The sequence below is a fragment of the Teleopsis dalmanni genome, chromosome 1 (assembly GCF_002237135.1).
Source record: "Teleopsis dalmanni isolate 2A chromosome 1, ASM223713v2, whole genome shotgun sequence".
In the NCBI taxonomy this organism is placed as follows: Eukaryota; Metazoa; Arthropoda; class Insecta; order Diptera; family Diopsidae; genus Teleopsis; species Teleopsis dalmanni.
The window spans coordinates 172338155-172361216 of NC_051846.1; the positions used below are offsets into that span (position 1 = coordinate 172338155).

The 23062-nt window shown below is 28.9% G+C and overlaps 3 protein-coding genes across 4 annotated transcripts in view; 1 reads left to right on the top strand and 2 right to left on the bottom strand.

Moving 5' to 3' along the window:
- Positions 1–879, bottom strand: part of LOC119670168 (proteolipid protein 2) — a 36680-nt gene extending 35801 nt beyond the window's left edge. Inside the window, exon 1 of the mRNA XM_038080324.1 lies at positions 280–879. Within this exon, the coding sequence (XP_037936252.1) occupies positions 280–417 (138 nt within the window). The 5' untranslated portion in view covers positions 418–879. The remainder of the gene's footprint in view (positions 1–279) is intronic.
- Positions 880–5534: 4655 nt separating this feature from the next.
- LOC119670169 (40S ribosomal protein S15Aa) lies at positions 5535–6988 on the top strand. Its single transcript, XM_038080325.1, has 2 exons — positions 5535–5629; positions 6442–6988. Exon 2 carries the CDS (start codon positions 6444–6446, stop codon positions 6834–6836), a length of 393 nt encoding a protein of 130 aa, XP_037936253.1. The 5' UTR covers positions 5535–5629; positions 6442–6443; the 3' UTR covers positions 6837–6988.
- A 10773-nt stretch (positions 6989–17761) lies between these two features.
- On the bottom strand, positions 17762–20021 carry LOC119670171 (peroxiredoxin 1-like). 2 transcript variants are annotated; one of them, XM_038080330.1, is made up of 2 exons: positions 19979–20021; positions 17762–18471 (listed from the first exon to the last, which is right to left on the bottom strand). In XM_038080330.1, the coding sequence occupies exons 1-2, from the start codon at positions 20000–20002 to the stop codon at positions 17887–17889; spliced, it is 609 nt and encodes a 202-aa protein (XP_037936258.1). In that variant the 5' UTR covers positions 20003–20021; the 3' UTR covers positions 17762–17886. The 2 variants fall into 2 exon arrangements, with proteins under 2 accessions (XP_037936258.1, XP_037936257.1); XM_038080329.1 differs by lacking the exon at positions 19979–20021 and adding an exon at positions 19603–19808.
- Between the last annotated feature and the right edge of the window lie 3041 nt (positions 20022–23062).

The following is a 23062-nucleotide window of genomic DNA, read 5'->3' on the forward strand; positions in this document are numbered from 1 at the left end:
CATATGTAACATATGTATAAATATATATATAAATATTTATTTTTAGCCCTTAAACTTCAATCACATCTAAACCCCTTAAAAAACAGTTGATAAAAATTTCCCTTTTCAAAAGAAAAAGGGAAAATATAACCACACACTTTTTGAAATCAGTGTTAAAGAATAAAAATAAAATTAAATTCAAGTTAATAACTACTAACTTATTATAAACACAAACTGTATTAAAATATATACAATAAATAAATAAATTATTTAAAAATTAAAAATCCATATCTGACTTACAAATTGCACGAGTTTTATAATGCCGGGCACAGTTGTAAAATATCCAATATTTATTGTCAACGCACTCAACCCGCCACCTGTGCTGGTAGTTGTTGTTTGTGTTGTGGTACGTTCAACGTTAATGACGGTTTCAACCATTTTTATTAATTTTTTTTTTATTAATTAAAAATCTTTTTAAAGTTTATAAATGAAATTTATTACAAATAACTTGCAGTAGATAAGCTTAAGAAAAAAAATTCGTTGCTTTTTTACTGGTAGAACGCACTGGTAGGACAAAAAAAACCGACGAGTATTAAAAAATCGTTTGTAAAATGACAAAGTGAACAAAAACAAAATTTGTCAAATTTTTAAAATAAAGCAACAACACAATGCGTAAAACGACTTTAACTAACGGTTTCTGTTGACCGACTGCTCGACGCACACAAAAAAAAAACAGCGAAAGGAGAAAAAATTACCAAAATAAATTTATATATTTGGTTTTTTTTTGTAATTTTATTGCTACTCTGCTCTTCTCACACAACGAGTATTTAATTTGTGAATTTTCCGACCCAAGAGATCCAAGCGATCTTCAACGTACGAACGCGATTTTACAACTAACCTGATTGCGTTTGGAGGCAACAGTTTGTTGCAGTTTCAAGCTTTTTTCTTATTCAAATTTTTTTAATGCGTTTATTCAATTATTTTTTTGTTGTTTTTATGTGTTGTTGCGTATTTGTGATTACTGGTGCTGCTTTTTTTTTGCGTTTGTTGCTTTTTCTCCGCTGTTGTTAATTGTGAAGTGTTATGGACGTGTTGTTGCTATTATTATTATTTGTTGTTGTCGTTGTTGTTTGTCCACTGCTGAATGAGAAAACGTTTGTTTTATATTGAAACTTGTTGTTCTCTTAAACGTTTTATTTGATTGGTTTTTATGTTGTCTTTTGTTTTTGTTGTTTTTGTTGTTTGCTTTGCTTTTGCAGTAGCGTTTTTTAATTGTTTAGTTTTTTTTTATTGTTATTTAATTGAGTTCAATAAACAAAACTTATTATTAAGTTTTATATTAAATGAACTTATTTAATAAAAAAGTTTGTTAATTGAGAATTAATATTCACAGAACATATAATATATATTACATATATACATAAATATATAATTATATATATTATTATTATTTGAAAAGGGGTACCTATTGTTTCCCTTAAAGACCTATTGTGCCCTTTAATCGAATTAGAGTGTTTCTTCAAGTCCGATATCTTTAATGAAAGACAGTATAGAGCCTATCTTTCCTAGTCTTGAATCCTTATGATCCATAAGGATACTTATGATACCTCCTAGGTGTTTCTTCCGCTTGTGTTTTAGTGCCGGGCACTCCCTAAGCACATGGTATGCAGTTTCTCTCTCTTCTGTACAGTATCTGCTGTCTGAGTTAGATTGAATTCTTAATTTCGTTAGGTGATTATTCAAACTACAGTGACCGGTTAAAAACCAAGTATTGATTCTTAGGTTATGTTTTGATTGTTCTATATAATCTTTGAAACGTTTTAGGTTGTAAGTCCCTTAAAGCATTTTAGATTGTGATACTCTTGGTAGTCTTTCCCAATAGAGTTCTCTTTCTTTTTATTCAGTGCCGTTCATAAGAATGGATAGAGTTCCTTTGCCAAGACCAGAGAAAGATTCTGGGGCTATCATTATTGAAGTCACGCCTCTTCTTGCGAGTTTGTTTGCAATTTTATAGCTTTGGATGTCAGACCTTTCCGATATTAAAGACAATCAAGGCACACGTTGTTTTTACTAGCGTTTGCAGTGACAACCCATTTCCAGATGGACTTTATTAAAGCAACAAATAGTCTCATTAGAGGTAAGAAATTTGACTTCAACATAATATCTCATATAAAGCACCAGTTCGAATCAAAATATGGATTAAAGGTGGAAACCTCTAATACCCGAAAATGTTTATCAACGATACATATTTTGATGGCACTTATTACTAACGTATAAGGACTTTAGAGAAGATAAAGTACAGTTAACATTAGAGTCTAATTATTAAAATGTTGGTGATATTTCAGTAACAAAAGAAATATGGCATCAAACATGGGTGTATGTTAGTTAGTCAAGAAACTGTAGTTCAACAATGGATGCAGTATAATGAACAGTTAACTTTTGTTTAGTTAGGGTATTTCTCCCTGTATGTTCATGTATTGTTATATTTTTACCATAAAAATTAATACTTTTTATCTTTATTGTCCATTTAATAGTCTATTACACTATTATTCCATTTAATAATGGGCTTCTAAGTGGACTAATAGGAAAATTATCATGTTCAAATTGTATAGTGGCAATACAAATATGAGGTAAAGCTAATGGATGAAACTAAAGAAGGGTGTCTGTTATATCAGTATATCAACCACTAACCCTTCTGAGTGCTCTTCTGACTACTCCCATTAAAGAATATCAGCAAGGAATTGCTTTGTCCGATTATAAAATTTATTTTGCATTATAGTTTTAAAATGATGATTCTTATTAAAAAATATAACAACTTTATCAATAATATATAATCCATTCAACTCTCAAGTTTTAAAAATTACAATTCACATGTCATTAAAATTTTATTATTTATAAAAGATAAACTATTGTTAATAGTATTGAAATGATTAAATGTTAATATAGATTAATATTTATTAAAGTAATAATCATAATCCCTAATTATTGCTTTACTTTATTTTTGAAAATTAATTAAATTTTTTATATAAAATTTGTAGTCCAATTATATGGAATGCATAACTTTATCAATATTACATATTCCATTCAGTACTCATATTGTAAGAATTACAATTCTCATTTTATTAAAATTTTATTATCCATTAAAGGGTAACATTGTTAATAGCATTGAATTGAGAAAATGTTAATAGAATAATACTTGTTCATTCGTGTTTTTTTTTTTTTTTTGGAAATTAAAAATTTTTTTATATAAATTGTAGTATTTATATAGTTGTTAGACCATATGTATGTATGACAGTCATTTGCTATGGTAGGTGACGGCCCTTATTGCCCTTATGCAGGAATACAGAGGTCAACAATTAAAAGTTTTAAAACGTTAAAATGTTACATTTTATATTTATTCCATAGAAGAGAGAAGTCGTGTCTGTATCAGCATTTTATGAATCATAATCTTTAATTGTATTATCAATACAATCTGTGGTATCCATAAGTTCATATTATATCTAGGTCATAACAATTAGCAGTTTTAAAAACTTAAGCTTAAATATATAATTATGAATTTTTAATTATTATTAATATTTTAAAGGGTTTTTTAGGGCACTTGATTAAAAGGATAGATCGAAGAGGATGGATCCAATAACTTCTTTATAGGTAGAATCAGCGATATTTATCAAGTAATATATTTTAATTAGCAATATCGTGTTTAAAATATTAAACATATATAGAGTTCATAATGTTTAGATTAACTATTCTTTAAATCTAGTTATATTTACTGGAAAACTCTCTACTTTCAGTAATTAAAAGATTATATATAAGTTAAGAAGTGCTGAACGTTTCAACAATATTATCTAAATGGAGCATTTAAAATCAAACCCTACAAGATTTTTTATTGTGGATATATTTCGGAATGTTAGACCCAAAGCATTGCAATTCACAATAAGTAAGGTGAAACTAGGTTTGTTATATGTTTAATTGCAATTTTCATATTCTCTTCTCAGTAAAGATATAAAATTCTTTGTTCTTGAAAAGTCTATTATTATTTATTAAAAATTTTTTCCATATCATCGTAAAAGAAATTAGTAAAATAGTTTTATTGAAATCATTTCTCTCTTATTTTAAATATTTTATTAGTTACAAAATTTAAATATTTGATTTTTTTAAAAACTGGATAGACAATTATTTCTGGAGATATCTTTAAATCAGTACAATCTAAAAAAATCCCCAAATTCAATAATGTAACTGAATGCGATGAATCACATGCTTAAATTTTGGATTAGGCCAAGTATCGGAGTAATAACATGACTTTGCGCATTTATTGTTGTTCTTCAAATAATAATGTCTAATTTTTTATATTGATTACGGGACTATGATTCACATATTACCGCAGGTGTAGTGGTTAAGGCTAAAACATACACCAATTTGAAAAACAACTTTGGACATGGTTCGTACCATGTGAGCGACGATATCAGTTAAATTAAAGAATAAATTTTTCTAATCAAGCAATTGTGAGTAAAAAGTTTTTCGGTAAAAACGTGAGAAAATATATTCATCATTAAATATTAAATTTGTGAGAATTAATAGTTTTTCTAGAATAAGTTTTTTACTTTTAATGGTAACAATTAATTAGCTAATTTCTTAAGATATTGTTCAACACAGCGGTGACAGCGGTGTAAAAGTTCAGCAAAAATTTCATAAAGATTTTATATATGAAATACTCACGCGATTTCTATTTCACGGGCTAGACAATTTGGCACTGGGCGCTAGATGGCGTGTCTAATTATTGTTAGTGATTAATTCAAAGTTAAAGACTGATCTTAAAAACTAAGTTATATTGACATATAGTTTGTTGGTAAATGTTGCTTAATCCAGTTCTAGTTCATATTTTAATATATAATATTTTAATATATTAAAAGAATCAGAGCGAAAAATTGATATAGCCTGCTTTGACGAAGTTGTTAAAAAGACCAAAACGTTAATCGGTACATTTGTATATCTATTACTATATATTCATTCGCAATTATCTTATAATATTGTATGTTTATACTTGGAGTTATCAAACTATTAATAATATTTTTAAATATATTTTGTATGGGTTTTGTAAGAAAACATCAAAAAACAAACATTTTTATATATGGATTTTGTATCGAAAATTACATCTATTACTGCTATATATATATATATATATATATATATATTTACATCTTTTTTATATTATATATATTTAAGGTTATATTATAGCAATAAATTATAAACATTAGACCATACAAAATTACAAGTATACAAGAAGTTTAATTTTAATTCTTAATGAACGTTAATCAATATACATAATACACACAAAAAAAACAAATAAATTTTAAAAATTATTTTTAAAAATAATTACTTATATTATTATTATTTATTTTCATTATTAATTATTTTCATTATTTAATTTACTCAATATTCAGCATAATTTTCTATTTTATAATAGATGGCGCTTTGAAAATATTTTAGATAATTTGAACCGTACTGTACATATTTTGACATTTATCTTCTATTTGACAATTTTGACATTTATCAGCGCAGTGGTGACAACTTCAACAAAATGAACTTCCTCTTTTTCGATACGTTCGCGTTCGTGTGAATTTGTCAAGAAATTTCACAAAATAAATCTTAGGTAATCTTTGTGAAGAAATATATAAAAACGTATAAGATTTGTTATAAACGATCGCTGGAACTGTTTTGTGTTGTTTGAATAGCGGATATTGTGGATTTGCTAGCAAATATAAAGAAAAAATTACATTACATTGATTCAACTACGAAGAGCGGCTCGATAGCAGCTCAATAGAAATATTTGTTGTTTTTGTGTTATAAAAATGGCAATTAAACATTAATAATGTTTGTTAAATATCTTCAGGTTTAACAATTGCAATATAAATTACGACTTTGATGCATTTTCTAATGTAAAATTGAATTATTAGTTGCATTGAACAAGTGTTGCAGAATGCAATATAAAGCGGCTTGTGGTTGTTGTAAACTGACAGCTGTCAAAGTGTGAACGCATGCTGAAATAAAAGCCAACAACAAAAAGTTGTATGCCAATTTTTGTCCGTGCAAAATATTTAAATAATATTTGATGAATATTTTAATGCATTTTATCGATTTGAAATGAAATCAATTTGTTATTAAAGTAAGGAAATTAACCGAATAATAATTTTTGTTTTTTGGTTCATTATTTAAACTTTTAAACAAGTTCATGCATGGAGTGACCTGAAATGTTCCAAATCCTTTAAAATAAAATTAAAGATTTATGTAAAATTCTACATTTTATCAATTGATATTAATTGCTTTAATTTGAGAAAGTATAGCGTCCACATAGTTTTTTGTTTACAGCGATCAATACAACAAAAAAAAAAATGTTTTTAATATATTAAAATTGTTTTAAATTGTGATAAAATTTCACTAATGGTATTTTTTTCTTTATTTTAGCCATGGTGCGCATGAACGTATTAGCTGATGCTCTAAAATGCATTAATAACGCTGAAAAGCGTGGTAAACGCCAAGTGCTGCTCCGCCCCTGCTCTAAGGTCATCATTAAATTCTTAACTGTAATGATGAAACATGGCTACATTGGTGAATTCGAAATTGTCGATGATCATCGTTCTGGTAAAATTGTTGTCAATCTAACTGGACGCTTGAATAAGTGTGGTGTTATCTCGCCGCGTTTTGATGTGCCCATCAATGATATTGAAAAATGGACTAACAATCTATTGCCATCACGTCAGTTCGGTTATGTTGTATTGACTACATCAGGCGGTATTATGGATCATGAAGAAGCTAGAAGAAAACATTTGGGAGGCAAGATCCTTGGATTCTTCTTCTAAACTAAATTAATTTGTTTGCAAATATAATACTGACGTGTTTTTATATTGAAAACATTTTTATTTTTATTAAAAGATAAAGCAACAAAGATAATTGCATTTATATGGCAATTTAAGTGAGGAGAATAAAGGATGATAAAATAAAAAAAAGAAAACTTAATAATGTGTAAATGAATGTACAGTGATGAGTTGAAGTACTTAAGTTGTCAACCAAACTGAAGTTTCCATTTTTTGTGTTAAACAAATGTTTAAAAAATATTGTGTCTGACAATTGTTATTAGAAATATATACGAGTACTTGGATCTTTTATAAAGCGAACTGTAATTCCAGGTTTCAAGAATGACTGGGTCTACGTCCCGAAGTCACTAGTCGAGTTCACGACCAACTGTTATTCCCAGAAGAGACTATACCTGCAGATTCCTGTGAACTACACAGACAACAACAAACCCAGTCCATTATAGTTTAGTTGAGAGAAGCAACAATTCAGTTACAATGAATTTAAAGAAATTAGTGCTTGTATTAATCCAGCTGCTTGCATTAGAGCATTGGCTTCAGATTATATGCAGTAAGTTTGCTTTACGGTTTGGAGCTGTTTCTCGTATATTTGGTTACACTTACAACTGAAACTTTTGTGATATTCAACAATGTTAATCATGATTGGCGTATATAGTTTTAGAGGAACTCCCACAGATTCCAAAAAGGTCTTCTAATTCTGTTACCATCTTCTAAACGTTAGCCAATGTTAAGAAGAGTGGTGCCAACTTAAATGTTTCTGCCAGGACTACCTGAGATAAAAAAGGACTATAACGAAAAATTTAGAAGGTATATGCAGTGTAGTAATATATATAAAATAATTTTCTAAGTATTTTTCTAAGAACTGTATTTTGACTATATTTGTAAATATCTCAATTCTCAATTCAACCGTTTTTATACTAAATGTTGATACAAATTAATTCTCGATTTTGTGTAATAAATCCTGTCGCCAGCCTATAGGTACAATTTTACGATTTTGAAGTATGAAACCTGCAGGACCAAATTTTATTGTTATACAGCTTATTTGTTGTCATAGTCCGTCGACATCGGTATGGGAAGTAACATGAATGAAATAGCATAAGTTAGGATATGGTAATGAAAGGTAATTGTAATAGGATAATGATAAAGAAAATGTGTAAAATGAGAGCATTGTTTGGAAACAACAGTGGATAATAAATAGGACTTCAATAGAATGCAGCCAAAGATAAATTGAAATCAAATTGGTGTGTGCATTAGGACATAAAAATAGATTTGCGACATCATTGGGGTTAACTGCAGTAGCTGCATTTTTCTCCTCAGATTGGAGTCATGAAAATTTGTTTTATTTGCGATTGTTTTATCTTTATGAGATCATGCAACTCTCACTGCTTTTCCGAAGAGTTTAAATCTCACATTAGGACCTATTCTAGGTATCATTTCATGTGGAGACTCAATCTCAATTCATAAAAGACCTCAGCTACTGCTGAGCTGCGATGAGAATGTATTTGAAATTTTGATCATACTGCACTTATAGATTTTCTGATTATTAGTACTTTCGTAGATATATTTGGAAAAACGTAGGTATAATCAGTTCATTCGGTCTTTGATTTCATACGCATCATCTATATGGTCTGTAATCAGTTCTGTTTAATTGCTAGTCGATTTCGAAACTAGTAAATCCCGCTCGGTGAAAAAAATTAGGAAGACTGTTATTCTTAAATATTTTAACAACCAATCTAGTTTTTTTTGACTATCATTTTAGAAATTAATGGAGTAAAATATATAAAAAGTAGCGCAAAAAATCTTGTAACTCCAGATAATGGAAGATTCACTCAAAGAATTGGTGTCTACAACGGCAGTAATAGTACTATAAATAGGTCGATAATGTTTTTTAAATTAATGAAAGGTGTCTGATATACTTGTTAAACTCAAAAGAGTTGATTTTAACGGCAATGAAAATGAATAATTTCTGAAAGTAAGAAAGTCTCCTTTCAGAAAGAAACCTTCTATTATCTATAGAAAGAAGAAAGAAATAAAACGGGGTACTAGCGGAGCAGAGCACTGCGACCAGATTGATCTTTTGTGCTGCAACTGACCCTAACCGAACAGAAGACATTCCGCTTTTCGAATGAAAGCCAGAATGTCGTCCGTTGAGGACATCCTAATGTCAGAAGAAGAGAGCAGCTCTCCTCCCAGTGACATATTCTCTCCCAGTGAGAGAGTATGACTGGTAGTCTCGTCTGCTTCTAAGCAGCGTCGACACTCCGTCTCTTCGGACAAACCTATTTTATTAAGGTGATAACGTAGTCCATGGTGACCCGTTAAATATCCCACCAGCAATCTCAAGTCTGATCTGCTAAGGAGGGATGCCTTGCTATAACTATATGGGTGAACCAGCTGTTTAGCCTGACGGTTACCTCGATTGTCGCGCCAGTAGCGAGCTCTCTCGGCTAAGATCCATTTATCCATTAGATACCTAGTTGTAGACCAATTTAATCCACAATAGGGTTCCGGTCCACAGATTTGAGTGGCAGATCCTGCCCTTGCAAGACTGTTGGCAGATTTTCTATCATCTATAACTATTTAGATATATTTGTATCACAAAAAACTTTTTTCAATATAATATATATAAATATAAAAGAAATAATTATTGAAATTATCAATAGAGTACAAGTTGAATCCATAAAGTTTGAAAATATATTAAAGGTCAAGGCTTGTTTGGTTTAGATTATGCGAACCATGACATTTTTTATATAAACATTTATTTATGCTTTATTATTATTAATAAATTTGAAAATATATGAAGTTTTTAATGTTCAAACATTATAAAAAGATTCAAAAATACTCATGAGTTGTAATTAAATAATGCTTCGATATGACTCAAAGGTAATAAGGGAGTTAGCCTTGAAGTGTTGATATGAAATAAATGACAGTCAATTTTCCGGTAGTTTGCTATAATTTCAGAACAACATTTATAATCAAATAAAAAAATTCTATTAAATAAAGTGCTACACATTAATACAACTAACTACATTTTTTACAACCTTAATAGGTCACATACATATATTGTGCTCAATGGAGTCATTGACTGAAGTTAAGAATTGACATATGTCGAAGATTTTATCATCGCGTGACTAGGCGGTTTACGACATAGAGGATATTGAATTTCTATTTCGTCCTTTAAAACTTAGCTTTACATTCCATTCACATTCCATTCGAAATTATGTTAAATTTATCTTATATCAGTTGATTACCATTTTTGGATTGCAATGATATGAACAATAATTATTGTATGTATTTTTCTATTGATTGGTAATGATAATTAACGTTGTCTCTGTATGGCTCAAATTTATTTACATTGAGAAATTAATAATGTTGTCAAATCAGAAGTAGGCGATAAGATTTATCTCCAGAACTATGTTTTAGATATCTTATATTAATACCTATGTACACAAATTAATAGTGTAATACATATCTAAAACAAGCCTTTTGATTTTCTTTAACACTTATCATAGCATACCTACATGTAATGATAGTTGCAGTTACTGTGATACATAAAAACAGATTAACAAAAGTTAAGCAAGTCTTTGGAATTCTTAATATAACAGGAAAATCTCCGAATATATTATTCCGTTCGAGAATAAGATTGCTCAAAGCTGTTGCTACATTACAGTGACAGCTGGACTATAATCACCTGTAGCAGTCAAAGCCATCAAGTCTTTGTCAAGCGTATAATATCTTAGTTGGTGTAATATTTTACACTTCTTGGACCTTCACATCCAAACCGAAATATAGCAATAAAAAAAGTCTTGATAATTTTTATATGTGGAGTATACCAAGCCTTTAAGTGTCCTTTATTTATAATGCAGGTAGTCGATCGCCTCGTATACCAAGACGTCATATACTAAGACTTAATGCGTCTTCTATTTACGATGCCGGTAGACGATCGCGTGCCATCAATACGCATCCGAAAAAGTTATGATGTCAAAGATAGGTATACCATTATATGTCAGATCAGTGGCCAATCTGCATGTAAGGAATTTATAATGTCAACGATAGATATGCCATCAACTTTCAGATAAGTGCACTCTGTTTATGACGCTAGTGGAAGATGGCGAGCGCTTAATACGCTTGAGAAGAAGATATCATGCTTTATTTGTAAAACAGCATCAATAGTGAAGTTCTGAGAATCTGCTAAAATCTTTTATATTGACACCTCGAAAATATCCCTTGATACTGAATATGGGTGGTACTTGAATGAAGAAAGTATTATAATCTATTGGAAGTATGACCATAGTTTTCCAAGTGCAAGTGAAGATGACTTGTACGATTATCAAGAAGAAATGGGACGGAAAGTGTATGAACAATTATAGTGACAATCAAAGCACACTTCGAAAATCATTATCTTCAAAGATGTTTAGTGAATATTAGATAAATTCTAAATAAACAGTGTTCCAAATATAAACAAAACTAAACGAAAACTAGCGAAACTGTTGCAATTATTTGCGATTATGCGGGAATATAAAATAGAAGTTATGTCAGAATTCTAATCTGATCTCCAAAGACTGGTTTCTTTGAATAGAGTGCAACACTTGAAATTCTAAATATTATTTTTAGATAGATTAAAAATTATTTTGTAATCCAATATTCCCGTTTTCTTGGAACCTATCCTATAATTTTTGTTTAAATATTTTGCACACAAGTGTAATATTGAAGGGTTTGGTTATCTATTATATATACTATGTATAACATTACACCTCATTATCATTTAAGCTGATTTCAATTATTGAGTGCCACAAATGAATATATACATGTACGTATCAATGTATAATATACGAATTCCTATAGATAAATTTAAACAAGTTTGTATATTTGGTATGTTAACACAAATTCTTAATCAAATAATTGTTAATACTTTGTTATAAGTTCCGTTTAAATATTTAATGACATGAAACGAACATGAACTTGGGGAATTATTCTTCGAGTTTTACGGAAGAAAATATCACGCTGATATTAAAGCAATGGAGTTATGGATCCCTTTTGGCAATAAATAAACTCATCCACAAGGTGAATACTAAGTAATTAATAACACTATAACAGTCATCAGAATAAACAGCTATTAGAAGAGTTATAATTTTAATAACAACCATGCCATGCGGTAGTCTATGCATGGCATAATAGTCCTATAATAGACCTAAGCGAATTAGTTCAATCCAATCTAAGCACTTATTTTGTTTATTTATTTATCATTATCTTTTTATAACTGCTATGTTCTAAAAATCTGTTAATTAAAAGATCCGTACTAATGTCTTTATCTTGAAAGTTGGTAATACTGTTAGTAGTTCTACTATGATAAACATGAATAAGATAGATCACATAAATAAGTAACCATCAATTTATTTACAATAGCTGTGGAATCAGTAGTACAAAGAGATTTTCTCAAATTTCTTATTTATTATGTGTGTACTCATCGTCCATTAGATTTTTGTATTTCCGTTTGAAAGCACGGAATTCCAAGTACAACGCATTAAAGCGGGGTCAATAAAGACTGGGATTATTTTGAAGGATCTTCGACCTTTTGAATCCTAAAAACCACTAAGAAATTAACCAAAATGTCGATAATTGCTAGTCCAGATTGAGATATAGCTACATGTATCAATATCTCTTACGAGATACAATATCTTATTTAACAGACCTTTCCTAAAACTTGATGTTACCTAAAATTCTATTTGTTCTAAATAGAGCTATGCTATACGCTCTTAAAATAAGTACTACAAAGCTAAAGTAAGAATACTTTAAGTTTAATGATAGGTCAAGTACGTAGTTCTATCTTATCATTTAGTAATCATGTACTTATAAAGGGTTTTTACTGTACTTAAAAATATTTTTTGCGAATTTTTCTATTAGTTGTGTTTCGTCTGCAAATAAACATGGCCGTAGTTGTAAACAGCCAGTACGGCCATTCAATATTTATGATAAGAACCCGTCGAAGCGAGTGGTTTTGGGTTATCATTTTAGTTATAAAAATTTGTATAAAAAAGTCATAAACAATTGATATGAACAAAAATTTTAGTTAGACATGGAATCATGCAATAAAATCACATTCTTAGTTCATTTTTATTATCGGAAAATTAATATAGTCTGCATATTTCATATGAAAATTTGTGCAATTTTTTGAGATATAATAAGATATACCTATGTATATATATTATGCACATGTCAACGCACAAAATTCTTGACAGTTATATGGTAAGTTTTCTGATCATTTTTTTCTAGGAAATATTTTTAATGGATTAATTAAAATCCATAATGCTGTATAGTGCTGAAGTTTTTATGGACATTAAATTCAAATCTTAAATTCAGTCGGTTAGTTTCAGTTACTATTATAACTAAACTTTAAGTTCAAATATAGAAGTCAGTTACGCTTTGGGTCAGTTGATAAATGAACACTGAAAAGTTTCTAAGCGATATGTTAAGTAGACAATATCTTCTTCTCGCAACTCTTTTAATACATTTATTGTTACCAACTCATAATCTGGTTCTATGTACGGATTTAAGGTTTTTATGAATACGAGTGCTTTGTTTTTTCGAGAACTGATATATCGAAAAGTTCAATTCTTAAGTTTTTATTAGAGCGGTCCTCAAGTTTTGGAGTAGGAAACTCTTTTTTATTTGGTTCAAAAGTCTTGGTAGGATGATATGATCAACTCCTATGCAGAATTTAAAGCTTTTTATAATTTGATTAATTTAACGATACAAAAATATTAAGTAACCTGCTTATCTTCACTTAAAAGAAATTGGACTGAGTTCAAAATAAAAAATTTGACATATTTTGCCTGAAAAATATTTGATGAGCATTTTAAATCAAAATAATTGCTTGCATTATTTTTAATAATATAAAATTTATTTTTGTTTGCTGTATTTTAAATACAATACTAAATTTAAATAAAAAAGTAAATAAAATAGAACTGATTAAATTATTTTAATTTTTTTTCCCACCAACTAATGCACTTTGAACACTTGAATGTACAATAAAAATTTAAATAACATTTTTTCGGTTATCAAATATTTAGTCATTTTTTCGTCTGGGAGAAAAAGCACGTCTGAAGTGCCTCAAAAATTTCGGTATTTAAACTTAATTTTGTTTTTTTTACTTTTATTTCCATTGAAGAGTTTATAATGTATACAAAAATATTGTCTTTTTTTCATAATATTGATTTGAATTTTGCGTGTTATTGATCCATTCACTTTTCGTACTTCTCATCGCATATTCACCTTCTATTATTGCATTTATTGGAAATCTTATGTGAGTAAGATTGGGTCAAGTGGGTTTTTGTTAGAATTGCTTAAATATCAATAAATGTTCTGTAATTTTATTTTATTATTAATTACCATGAACATGCACAAATCGTTACTGTAATGTCTGTGAGTCAGAATACCATCGAGAAAATCGCCTGGACTGAATTTCGCTACATATTGCTTTTCTATCCAACATATTGTGTACTTAAAACCCCGATACTCTATTTTTAAGGCTAAAAAAAATTTAAAATGGATTAAATTGATTATCAGACAGGCACTAGCCAATGGACGACAAAGAGATTAATGTCTGGATAAAAAAAATTATATTATTCGAATGACTTGGGAATGTTGGATAATAGTTGGAACAAATGAATTAACCCGAAAGGAGATTAGAAAATGTGATTAGATTATTTTATGATAAACCAAATTGAATCCGTCTAAGAAAAAATATACTGTCTTATGATATTTCTGATTAAAAGTTATAAGTTCAAAGTTCGTTTTAAATTGCGAATACTTTCAAAATGCTTGCAAATTCTATCAAAATAATTCGTTAACCTTTTCCAAGAATTTCAATTTTTTAAAATCCGTTATTTTTTTTTTAATATTAACGTTTTATAAAGTGATATTTTACAGTGTACATAGGCTTTTTAAAAAGAATTAAAATATATAAAAAAATATATTAAACCAGTTCTACTATGCGGTTAAAGTCACTTGAAATTTTTTCCAAAGTGCATTATTCATTGTCTGCGTAATATATTCATTATGAGATCAATAGACCTACTAATATTTTAAGCATTTTCAGTTGTAGAGATGACTTTGACATTACACAGTATTTTATATACATATATAAGTAATTCGGATGAAGATATATGATAGCTGTTATAAAATTTAGCTAGGGTGTAAAGGAAGAAGATGCTTCGAGCAATAATGCTTTAGTGTTTAGTACATGAATTATTTGTAATAATTTTTAATCTTTGGATAATTCAAAGTGTTTATGAAAATGAGAGCTAAAAGTATCTCGCTATAGATAATTTTTTAAATTTAAAAAAGAATACATCGCTGAAAACTTGATCAAAAATATATTAAACTTATTAGGACTCTTTGTGCTAACCTTTCCTTGGACATACTATTACAGAAGTAATAGTAAAATAACTATTGCCAGTATTGAAGAAAATAGTCACTCTATCAAGGAGGATATTTTTAAACTTAATAGGACTCTTTGTGCTAACCTACCCTTGGACATACTATTACAGAAGTAATAGTAAAATGACTATTGCCAGTATTAAAGAAAATAGTCACTCTTTCAAGGGAGGATATCTTTAAACTTATTAGGACTCTTTGTGCTAATATTTCCTTGCCAGTATTGAAGAAAATAGTCACTCTATCAAGGGAGGATATCTTTAAGGTCGTGGCTTTTATATCCGAACACTGGTCACTTGCAAGGTAGAAAGATCTTCTCATATTGACTATATAGGTTGTAAAAACCAGAAAGATAAATATATATATGAACACCTCTTTCAAGCTAGAATTTGAAAAATGATTACTTTTGAAGGTAATCATAAGCTCTTTAACCGAGTTATCTAGCGCTAAGATTAAAAATGATTCAATAAGTAACAATAGTTAAGATCCTGTATTAACATATATTACCACAATGGAGAGTGGATTGGTCAAAAAAACCGGCCACCACAATAACTTTATCTTACTAATTGGAACTCTAAGCCACTCTATGTAATTATAAAAATGTGGTCAATTGACGTTAAACCTGATCGCATTGGCTTAGCTTAGCGCACATCACTCATGATAGTCAAAAATCGTTACTATTGATGCTACAATAATAATAAACAATAAAAAACTGCATTAAAACGTATTGCTTTTCTAATAAAAATTAGAAAGCCAGTTGATAATCAAGGTATGCACTTTTATCCGATTTAAGAAACATGGGTTAACAATTTTAGATTGAGGAAGCTTCCTTCACATTGGTACTCGCATTTGTTACTTTAAAACAAATACTCATTCAGTCAAGCATTTTTAAGGTTCTATTAGAACAGTTTAAGTAAAACCAGACGGATTGTATGCTCTGATTCAGCACCACTATATTCTGTGAACTAAAAAATAAAACAAAAACTGTAAAATTTGAAAGAGCTCCATAGAAAAGGAAGACTTAGCTGTCAGCTAGGAATAGCTTAAATAAAGTTTAGCATTTTCTGGAACAATTCTGAAGAAATTGTATATTATTATTATGAATCTCTTCCTTTTGTAAAAGGAAAAAGTTTGATTTGACTAAGAGAATGTATCAGCTCACACTTCGATAATAGACATTGTTAACTACATGAACTGCGCTTTGAGCTACCATTCAAGGCTAAAACTCTGAACTGACCATCATTCATTATTTTTATAATCCAAGTTGATTCAAAGAGTACAAATTTTTACAAAATGAATGCGATATAAGCCAACACTGCCGGAGAACAGCACTAAAAAGCCGGAATAATAATTCTGCAGAAAACATTAAGTTTTTGGTTATATAAATTAATATAAACAACATAAAATAGTATTAAATAAGAATTTCTTTTTTGTATATTGTTGGAACATATATGAGATTAATATTTTTGATCAGAGAGGAACTACTGCACCTCTATTGTTGTACAAATACTCTAATTTTTACGAAGTTACAGCAAATAAGAGAAATAAATGCCAGGTAACAGCACTGAAAAGTCAGACAAATAATTTTACAAAACATTACTGCAGAAAACATTTGTATATACATATTTTCAATGTAACAATATGGAGTAAGTTTAATAGATAAGTGCAGCAACCCGTAAGACTGAATGTAGAGATAATTCCTTCACATGCTTGCACTTCACACTTGACAGTGCAAAACTGGAATTCCGTATGAACGCTGATACAAGTCATCGAAAGGCGGGCAGTGTGCCACCCAAACACCACAGCTGTTTTAAATTTATGCAATGATTAATTAAATAAACTAAATATAAATGCGGAAGAATTTCACAATTTTTTTTTTTGAAATTCTGACGACGAAAACGATTAACTTTTAATTTCACTTCATAAAGTAAACGAATTATCGCATAGAAATACCTGACTTTGCTTATAGAAATAAAATTTCTTATCAGGCCTCACTATTAAGTATATTATGTGATTTGATAATCACACCCGACGTAGATAACATAGAAGTTTAAGGTAGTAACTTAATACTACATGATTTTTATCTGACAAAACACGTGTCATCAATTGCAAGTACATATGTGTACATTTATATGAATTAATAAAAAAAATAATTTATTTTATTTGAGCATTTTTTATTTTACATATGCATATTAATATAAAACAAAATTTAGCATAGCCTGAATATATTAAATATATGTTTTAGTTGCTTTTTAAACACAATTTAAGCTTTATGCTATCGAAGTTATTTACTTTCGAAAATTACTTCAAATAATTCTAATACATAACATTTAAAATAACCTCTTTTTTTCTTGCTTAGGAGTATATAAGAGAAACACTCAACTCTAAGGTGTATGGTACTACTAAAAATTTTTATGCCTCATTTTGACAGGATATGCGAGTTCTAATTTGCGTGTTTATTGGTGTAAATGTATAAGTGTGTGGTTGTAAATGTGTATAATGTATTTCGATATTTTAAACTTATATTATTATTTGTTTATAACAACTACCGGAGTTGAGAAGTAATACATTTCGATTGAATTTAAATATATGTTTGTTGAATTTAGGACGCAGAAGCAAAATATTCTTTAGATTTGGCTGGATCAGCAACCATAGTCTTATGACCAGGTTTCCAGTTAGCTGGGCATACCTCACCATGTTCATCGGTAAATTGGAAAGCTTGCACTAAACGTAAAGTTTCATCAACACTACGTCCAACGGGTAAATCGTTCATAGTTATTTGACGTAAATTTTGTTCACGATCAATAATGAATAGACCACGGAATGGAATACCAGTTTCTTCATCGAGAACACCATAGTCACGTGCAATTTTCATTGATTTATCAGCCAATAATGGTATATCCATTTCGCCTAGACCACCTTGACGACGTGCAATATTGCTCCAAGCCAAATGGGTAAAATGGCTGTCGGTAGAGCAAGCAATTACATCACATCCGATGTTACGGAATTCAACAGCACGATCGGAAAATGCACAGATTTCCGTTGGGCAGACAAAGGTGAAATCCAACGGATAAAAGAATAGAACTAGATATTTTCCTCTGTAATCATGTAATGAAATTTCTTTAAAGGCACCCTTGACAACAGCGGTTCCTTTAAAGAATGGTGCTGGCTTTTGAAGCTGTGGCATCTAAAATTAAAAATTTAGAAAATTAATAATGGAAATATATAAAATAAAATATGGTAAATTTTTTTAGTTATTTTTATCAATTCATTCAGGAAATGTTATATTCGCGATGTTTGTATGTATATACGAAAAAAATTATGACAAGTCATCGTTTTTGCAAAATAGAAAAAAAATAAAATATTAATTTACACGTCCACCAAACTTTCTTTATAATTGATTTTGTGCAGATGCTGGTAATGAAGTATAAAGTCTATTAAAATGAAATTAGCAAGTGGAGTTAAAAATTTCCCCAATTTACGTTGGCAAACCAAATATCCGGGTTTTTTTTTGTTATATAACAAATTTAATGAAATAGAAGTAAAAATTATTGTTTGTTTTAAAATAAAAATAATAAATTTAAGCTGTTTCACTACTGATCACAAGTAGAACTAGAAACTAACCATGGACGACATTAACGCGTACTGTACATACAAAGGCTTCGATTGAAGGAAGCTTGTCATTATCAATACTACTCAAAAGTAGTCAAACTTTTTTTTTTTTATTAGATTTTACACAAAACTTTTGCAATTCATTTGCCCTTTAAAGAAGCAACAATAAAATTACATAGAAAGACGCTGTAACGTGTCAGTGCAAGCATTTGCTATTTTTTTTTTTTTTGTTGCTGTTAATTATTAAAAATTATGCAAAGAAAACCAGTTTCGGTATTGAAAATACTACAAACAAAAAAAAACTATATACAAGCACACGGAAATTGCTTTCTAAATGTCGTTTGAAAATGATCGGAGGGTGAAGAGCAGCAACAGACGAGATAAATCAAACACAATAGCGGCATATTTTTTTTCTTCTACAATATTCCATAAGAAATAGTTGTTGTTTCGCCAACAACAAAACGTTTGCGAAGTTTTGCAAAAGCCATCGCAGCGTCAGCAACAATTGTTCATTTCTATACTCGTCATCTTAATTTTGAAATATATTTCACAATTTTCAAATATATAAAGTAAGTTATTTTTACATAAATTTCTTTGTTAATTTTCACCCTTTATATATCGCCATGTTAGTTTCATGTAATCACATTTTCAAGCAAGGTCAATTAAACATCCACTAAAATTTTAGTACATTAAAAAAACTACTTACTGTAAATTGTATTTTTTCTGTAAATTTACTTATAAATTGCGAAAAGAACATACAAGTTTGTTCTTTACTTCAAATTTTATTGTTAATTAAGCAGCGAAAAATGACTTCCGATGAAACCAACAAATTTCTATCAAACCGTCCCACACGACTGTCGAAAAACGAATGCTCAGCACCGCGCCGCGTTTTTAAACCTCAACACAATTTTAACAAAAGAATGTGCGCCAAAAGCAAAGCAAAAAAAAATATGCCGGTAAAAGCTGAAAAGCTTTTCATTTTGCAAACGAAAGTTACTTTTAACAATGTTGTATTTTTTATCAATACTTTTGTAATTATAAATAAATTATTTATGTACATAAATAAATAGTTTGTTACTTACCAAATTGGAATTATTTTCCCCCATAAAAGTTATGCTCACTTTAAAAATAAATGTATTTAAATAAAAATTTTTTTGTTTTAGCTTAATATTATTTTCTAAGTTTACTTTGATTAGCATGCTAGCTTATTTCTCTCGCAAGCTTATCTCTAACGAATTTTAATAGTTCCGTTAGGGCCATGTTATGCAGAGTGTCTCGGGCACGGCAAATTACACTCTTTCGGGTTATGACGAAAATGCATGTTATGCAGAGTGTCACATCAGTATTGCCCATTTCGTATTTTTACAATGTTTTGAAACTTTTTGGTTGCGCCTAAAATTAAAAGGAAATTTAAACAGACTCACTTTCAATTTGCCACCAAAAAACCTAGCAAGAAAAAACTCATAGAGGCTGTAATAATGTTAATTTATTATTACATTATCTTACAATAATTATGAACAGTACTTAACAGTATTTACGCCTTTCTTTAAAACAGGAAAGTGTAATAATTATATTTATAAAAAAGGGCTGTGTTGCTTGCTGCCATTTTTTTTCCAAAGCGTATTAGAATTGTAGTAGTTTGCTCCTAAAAGCCGCAAATTTTGAAATCTATTACTAAACAACACTGTTTTGCCTTAGTGCCGGGGCACAAATACGCCGGCTCTCATGCCGAAGTTTGAACGGCCATATTGTATTTTTTCTCATTCTCAAATTTAAAATTTGCATTGAAAACAACAACAATTGTACTCATGCCGTGCCCGAGACACTCTGCATAACATGGCCCTTAAAATTGTTTTTTTTCTCCAGCAGAGTTTATAACGTGTTTTTATAAGCGCAATAAGTTAATATTGATAAGAAAAGCAGTAGAGTTTATTCTTAAGAACACTGAACTATTCTCTATTAAAAGTTTTAACACGTTCTTACTGTCTCATTTCACTAATGAGCTCTTTGATTTACCATACAAAGAGCTTTCATACAAATGAGCTGATTTACAATAAATCAGCTTATTTTAGAACAAAAATGTCGAATGCAACCCTTAAAAATAAATTTCCCACAAGGGAAAAGACCAAAATTTGAAGTATGTGTCACATATTTTTTAATATAAAATGTAAACAAACAACAGCTGTGCTGTAAACAAGTGCACAGAGAAAGTATTATATAAAATCTGTTTTTATTAACTGAATATGTAATTGATATATAAAATGTACATAAATGACTTAATTATATATTTAATTCTTTAGTGTGATATAATATTAAGTGAATTTGGTTTATTTCAGATGTATCCCTGTAAATGACAAAAAGAAGTACGTATTTCTGCGTTTTTCATTTTGATATATTTATTTTACACAATACCGATATTTTTCTTTGTGTTTTATTTGTAAACAAAAGAAAGTACTTTTATAGGTTTTTTAACATAAAAAGTTCTAAAAGCTGTATAAATGAGCTCATTAAGGCTTCCGCATTTATATAAATGAGCAAGTGTATAAATGAGACAGTGCAAACATAGTATTAGGAGGTTATTATATCCAGTAATGAGGTTGATTCATATAAATGTGCTAATTATAAATAAATCAGCTTATTTAATGCGAAAACTCCATGTTTTCATTTGTTGTTTTGCTTACATTTTCTACTGTACGTTTTCTAAGTACGTTTAATTTTTATTTTTTTCACCGTATTATTATTATTATTTTGCATGTAAGTTGAGCGGATCATTGCTTGCTGAAACGCAGCTAATATTACCATCAGCTAATATAAAACGTCGCTTAAATTCTGAAGCGATCATGGTGGCAAGAAGTCTATAATGTACTATAAACAATTGAAATAAGATCACAAAATCACTTTTAATCACTATTGCGCTCGATTTATCCATTCAAAGATACATTTAAAGAAAAGAATGGTAGATGACAGACCATATGTTGCTGTATAAGTTACATAATAGTTCTGTTCCCCGAACTGCTCGTAGTAAAACTCGAGTTAAACACAAGTAAAGTAAAAATTGAGATGTAATACAAATAAATTGCCAAATTATACTCTTTACACAGATTTTTATAGAACAGGTTTATGTAAAATCTGGTATGAACACCAGTGCCATGCAAATAAATAATACAAAAATTTAAATTCAAACCCAAACAACTGATTCACACATCACACAAATTTTACTTCAAATAAAATGTACGATGCTCTCATTTACTCGAAAATTTGCTGGTGGAACACACTTGTGTATACACAGTGTTACTTAAAGTTACTTAAAGTTACTAAGAGAAGCTCGTGTAACAGACCTATTATTTGACACCGCTGATATTCATCAAATTACCACATAGGTATTATCTCTGTCTTGCACGAAATGCATATAGTCAATACATAAATTAACAAGAAATTAAAAAAAAAAAAAAAATAAAAATAAAAAATTGAGTTTTACTGCTAAATATGATTTATATAGGGTATAGGGTACTACATAGGATACTATATAATGTACCCTATTCTTGTGGACTTCAAGAATAGTTGTTAAATATGCTTGTTTTTTCTATTGCACAGAGTTAGGGGTCTTAGATATATACTTATATTATTATTAATCTTAAAAAGTAAATTACTTAATATTTTTAGTAATTATTTTATTTTTTTTATCGGAAATGCTATTTTAATCAGTTAAAAGTTATTTTTCCTAAAATTATACTATGATAATTTTATTGTAATAATGTGTAATAATACATATATTGTTTATTGTAAATAATATATTTTTAATATATAATGTGTAACAAAAAAAATAATATATAATATAGTAAATTATACATACTTTTAATATATTTTTATATTTATATTATTAATAATTTACAAAAGTAAAATCACCAAATATATTAAACGTATAATTTTTTTTAACAGTAATTATGTTTTTAATAGGTAAAAAATATATTCCCTAAGATTATACTACAATTTATTGAATATTTACCACACACAATTTTCAAATTTTGTTGCACACTGTAAAAAATTGTCTTGCAATAAAAACAAAATAGTCTTTTTGTTGTAAAAGTAACTAAAGCCCAAGTAAATAAATAAAAAAAGCAAAACAAAACAAAAACAATAAAGTCGAATGATGACGTTTTACTCAC

What these genes read in the sequence shown, in the direction of transcription:
- LOC119670169 (XM_038080325.1), top strand. Translation starts at nt 6,444, where the DNA reads ATGGTGCGCATGAACGTATTAGCTGATGCTCTAAAATGCATTAATAAC.
- LOC119670171 (XM_038080329.1), bottom strand. Translation starts at nt 19,653, where the DNA reads ATGTTCTTTTCGCAATTTATAAGTAAATTTACAGAAAAAATACAATTT. An exon ending in CAGAAAAAATACAATTTACA is followed by an intron (nt 18,472 to 19,602) that starts GTAAGTAGTTTT and finishes TTTTAATTTTAG; the next exon opens with ATGCCACAGCTTCAAAAGCC.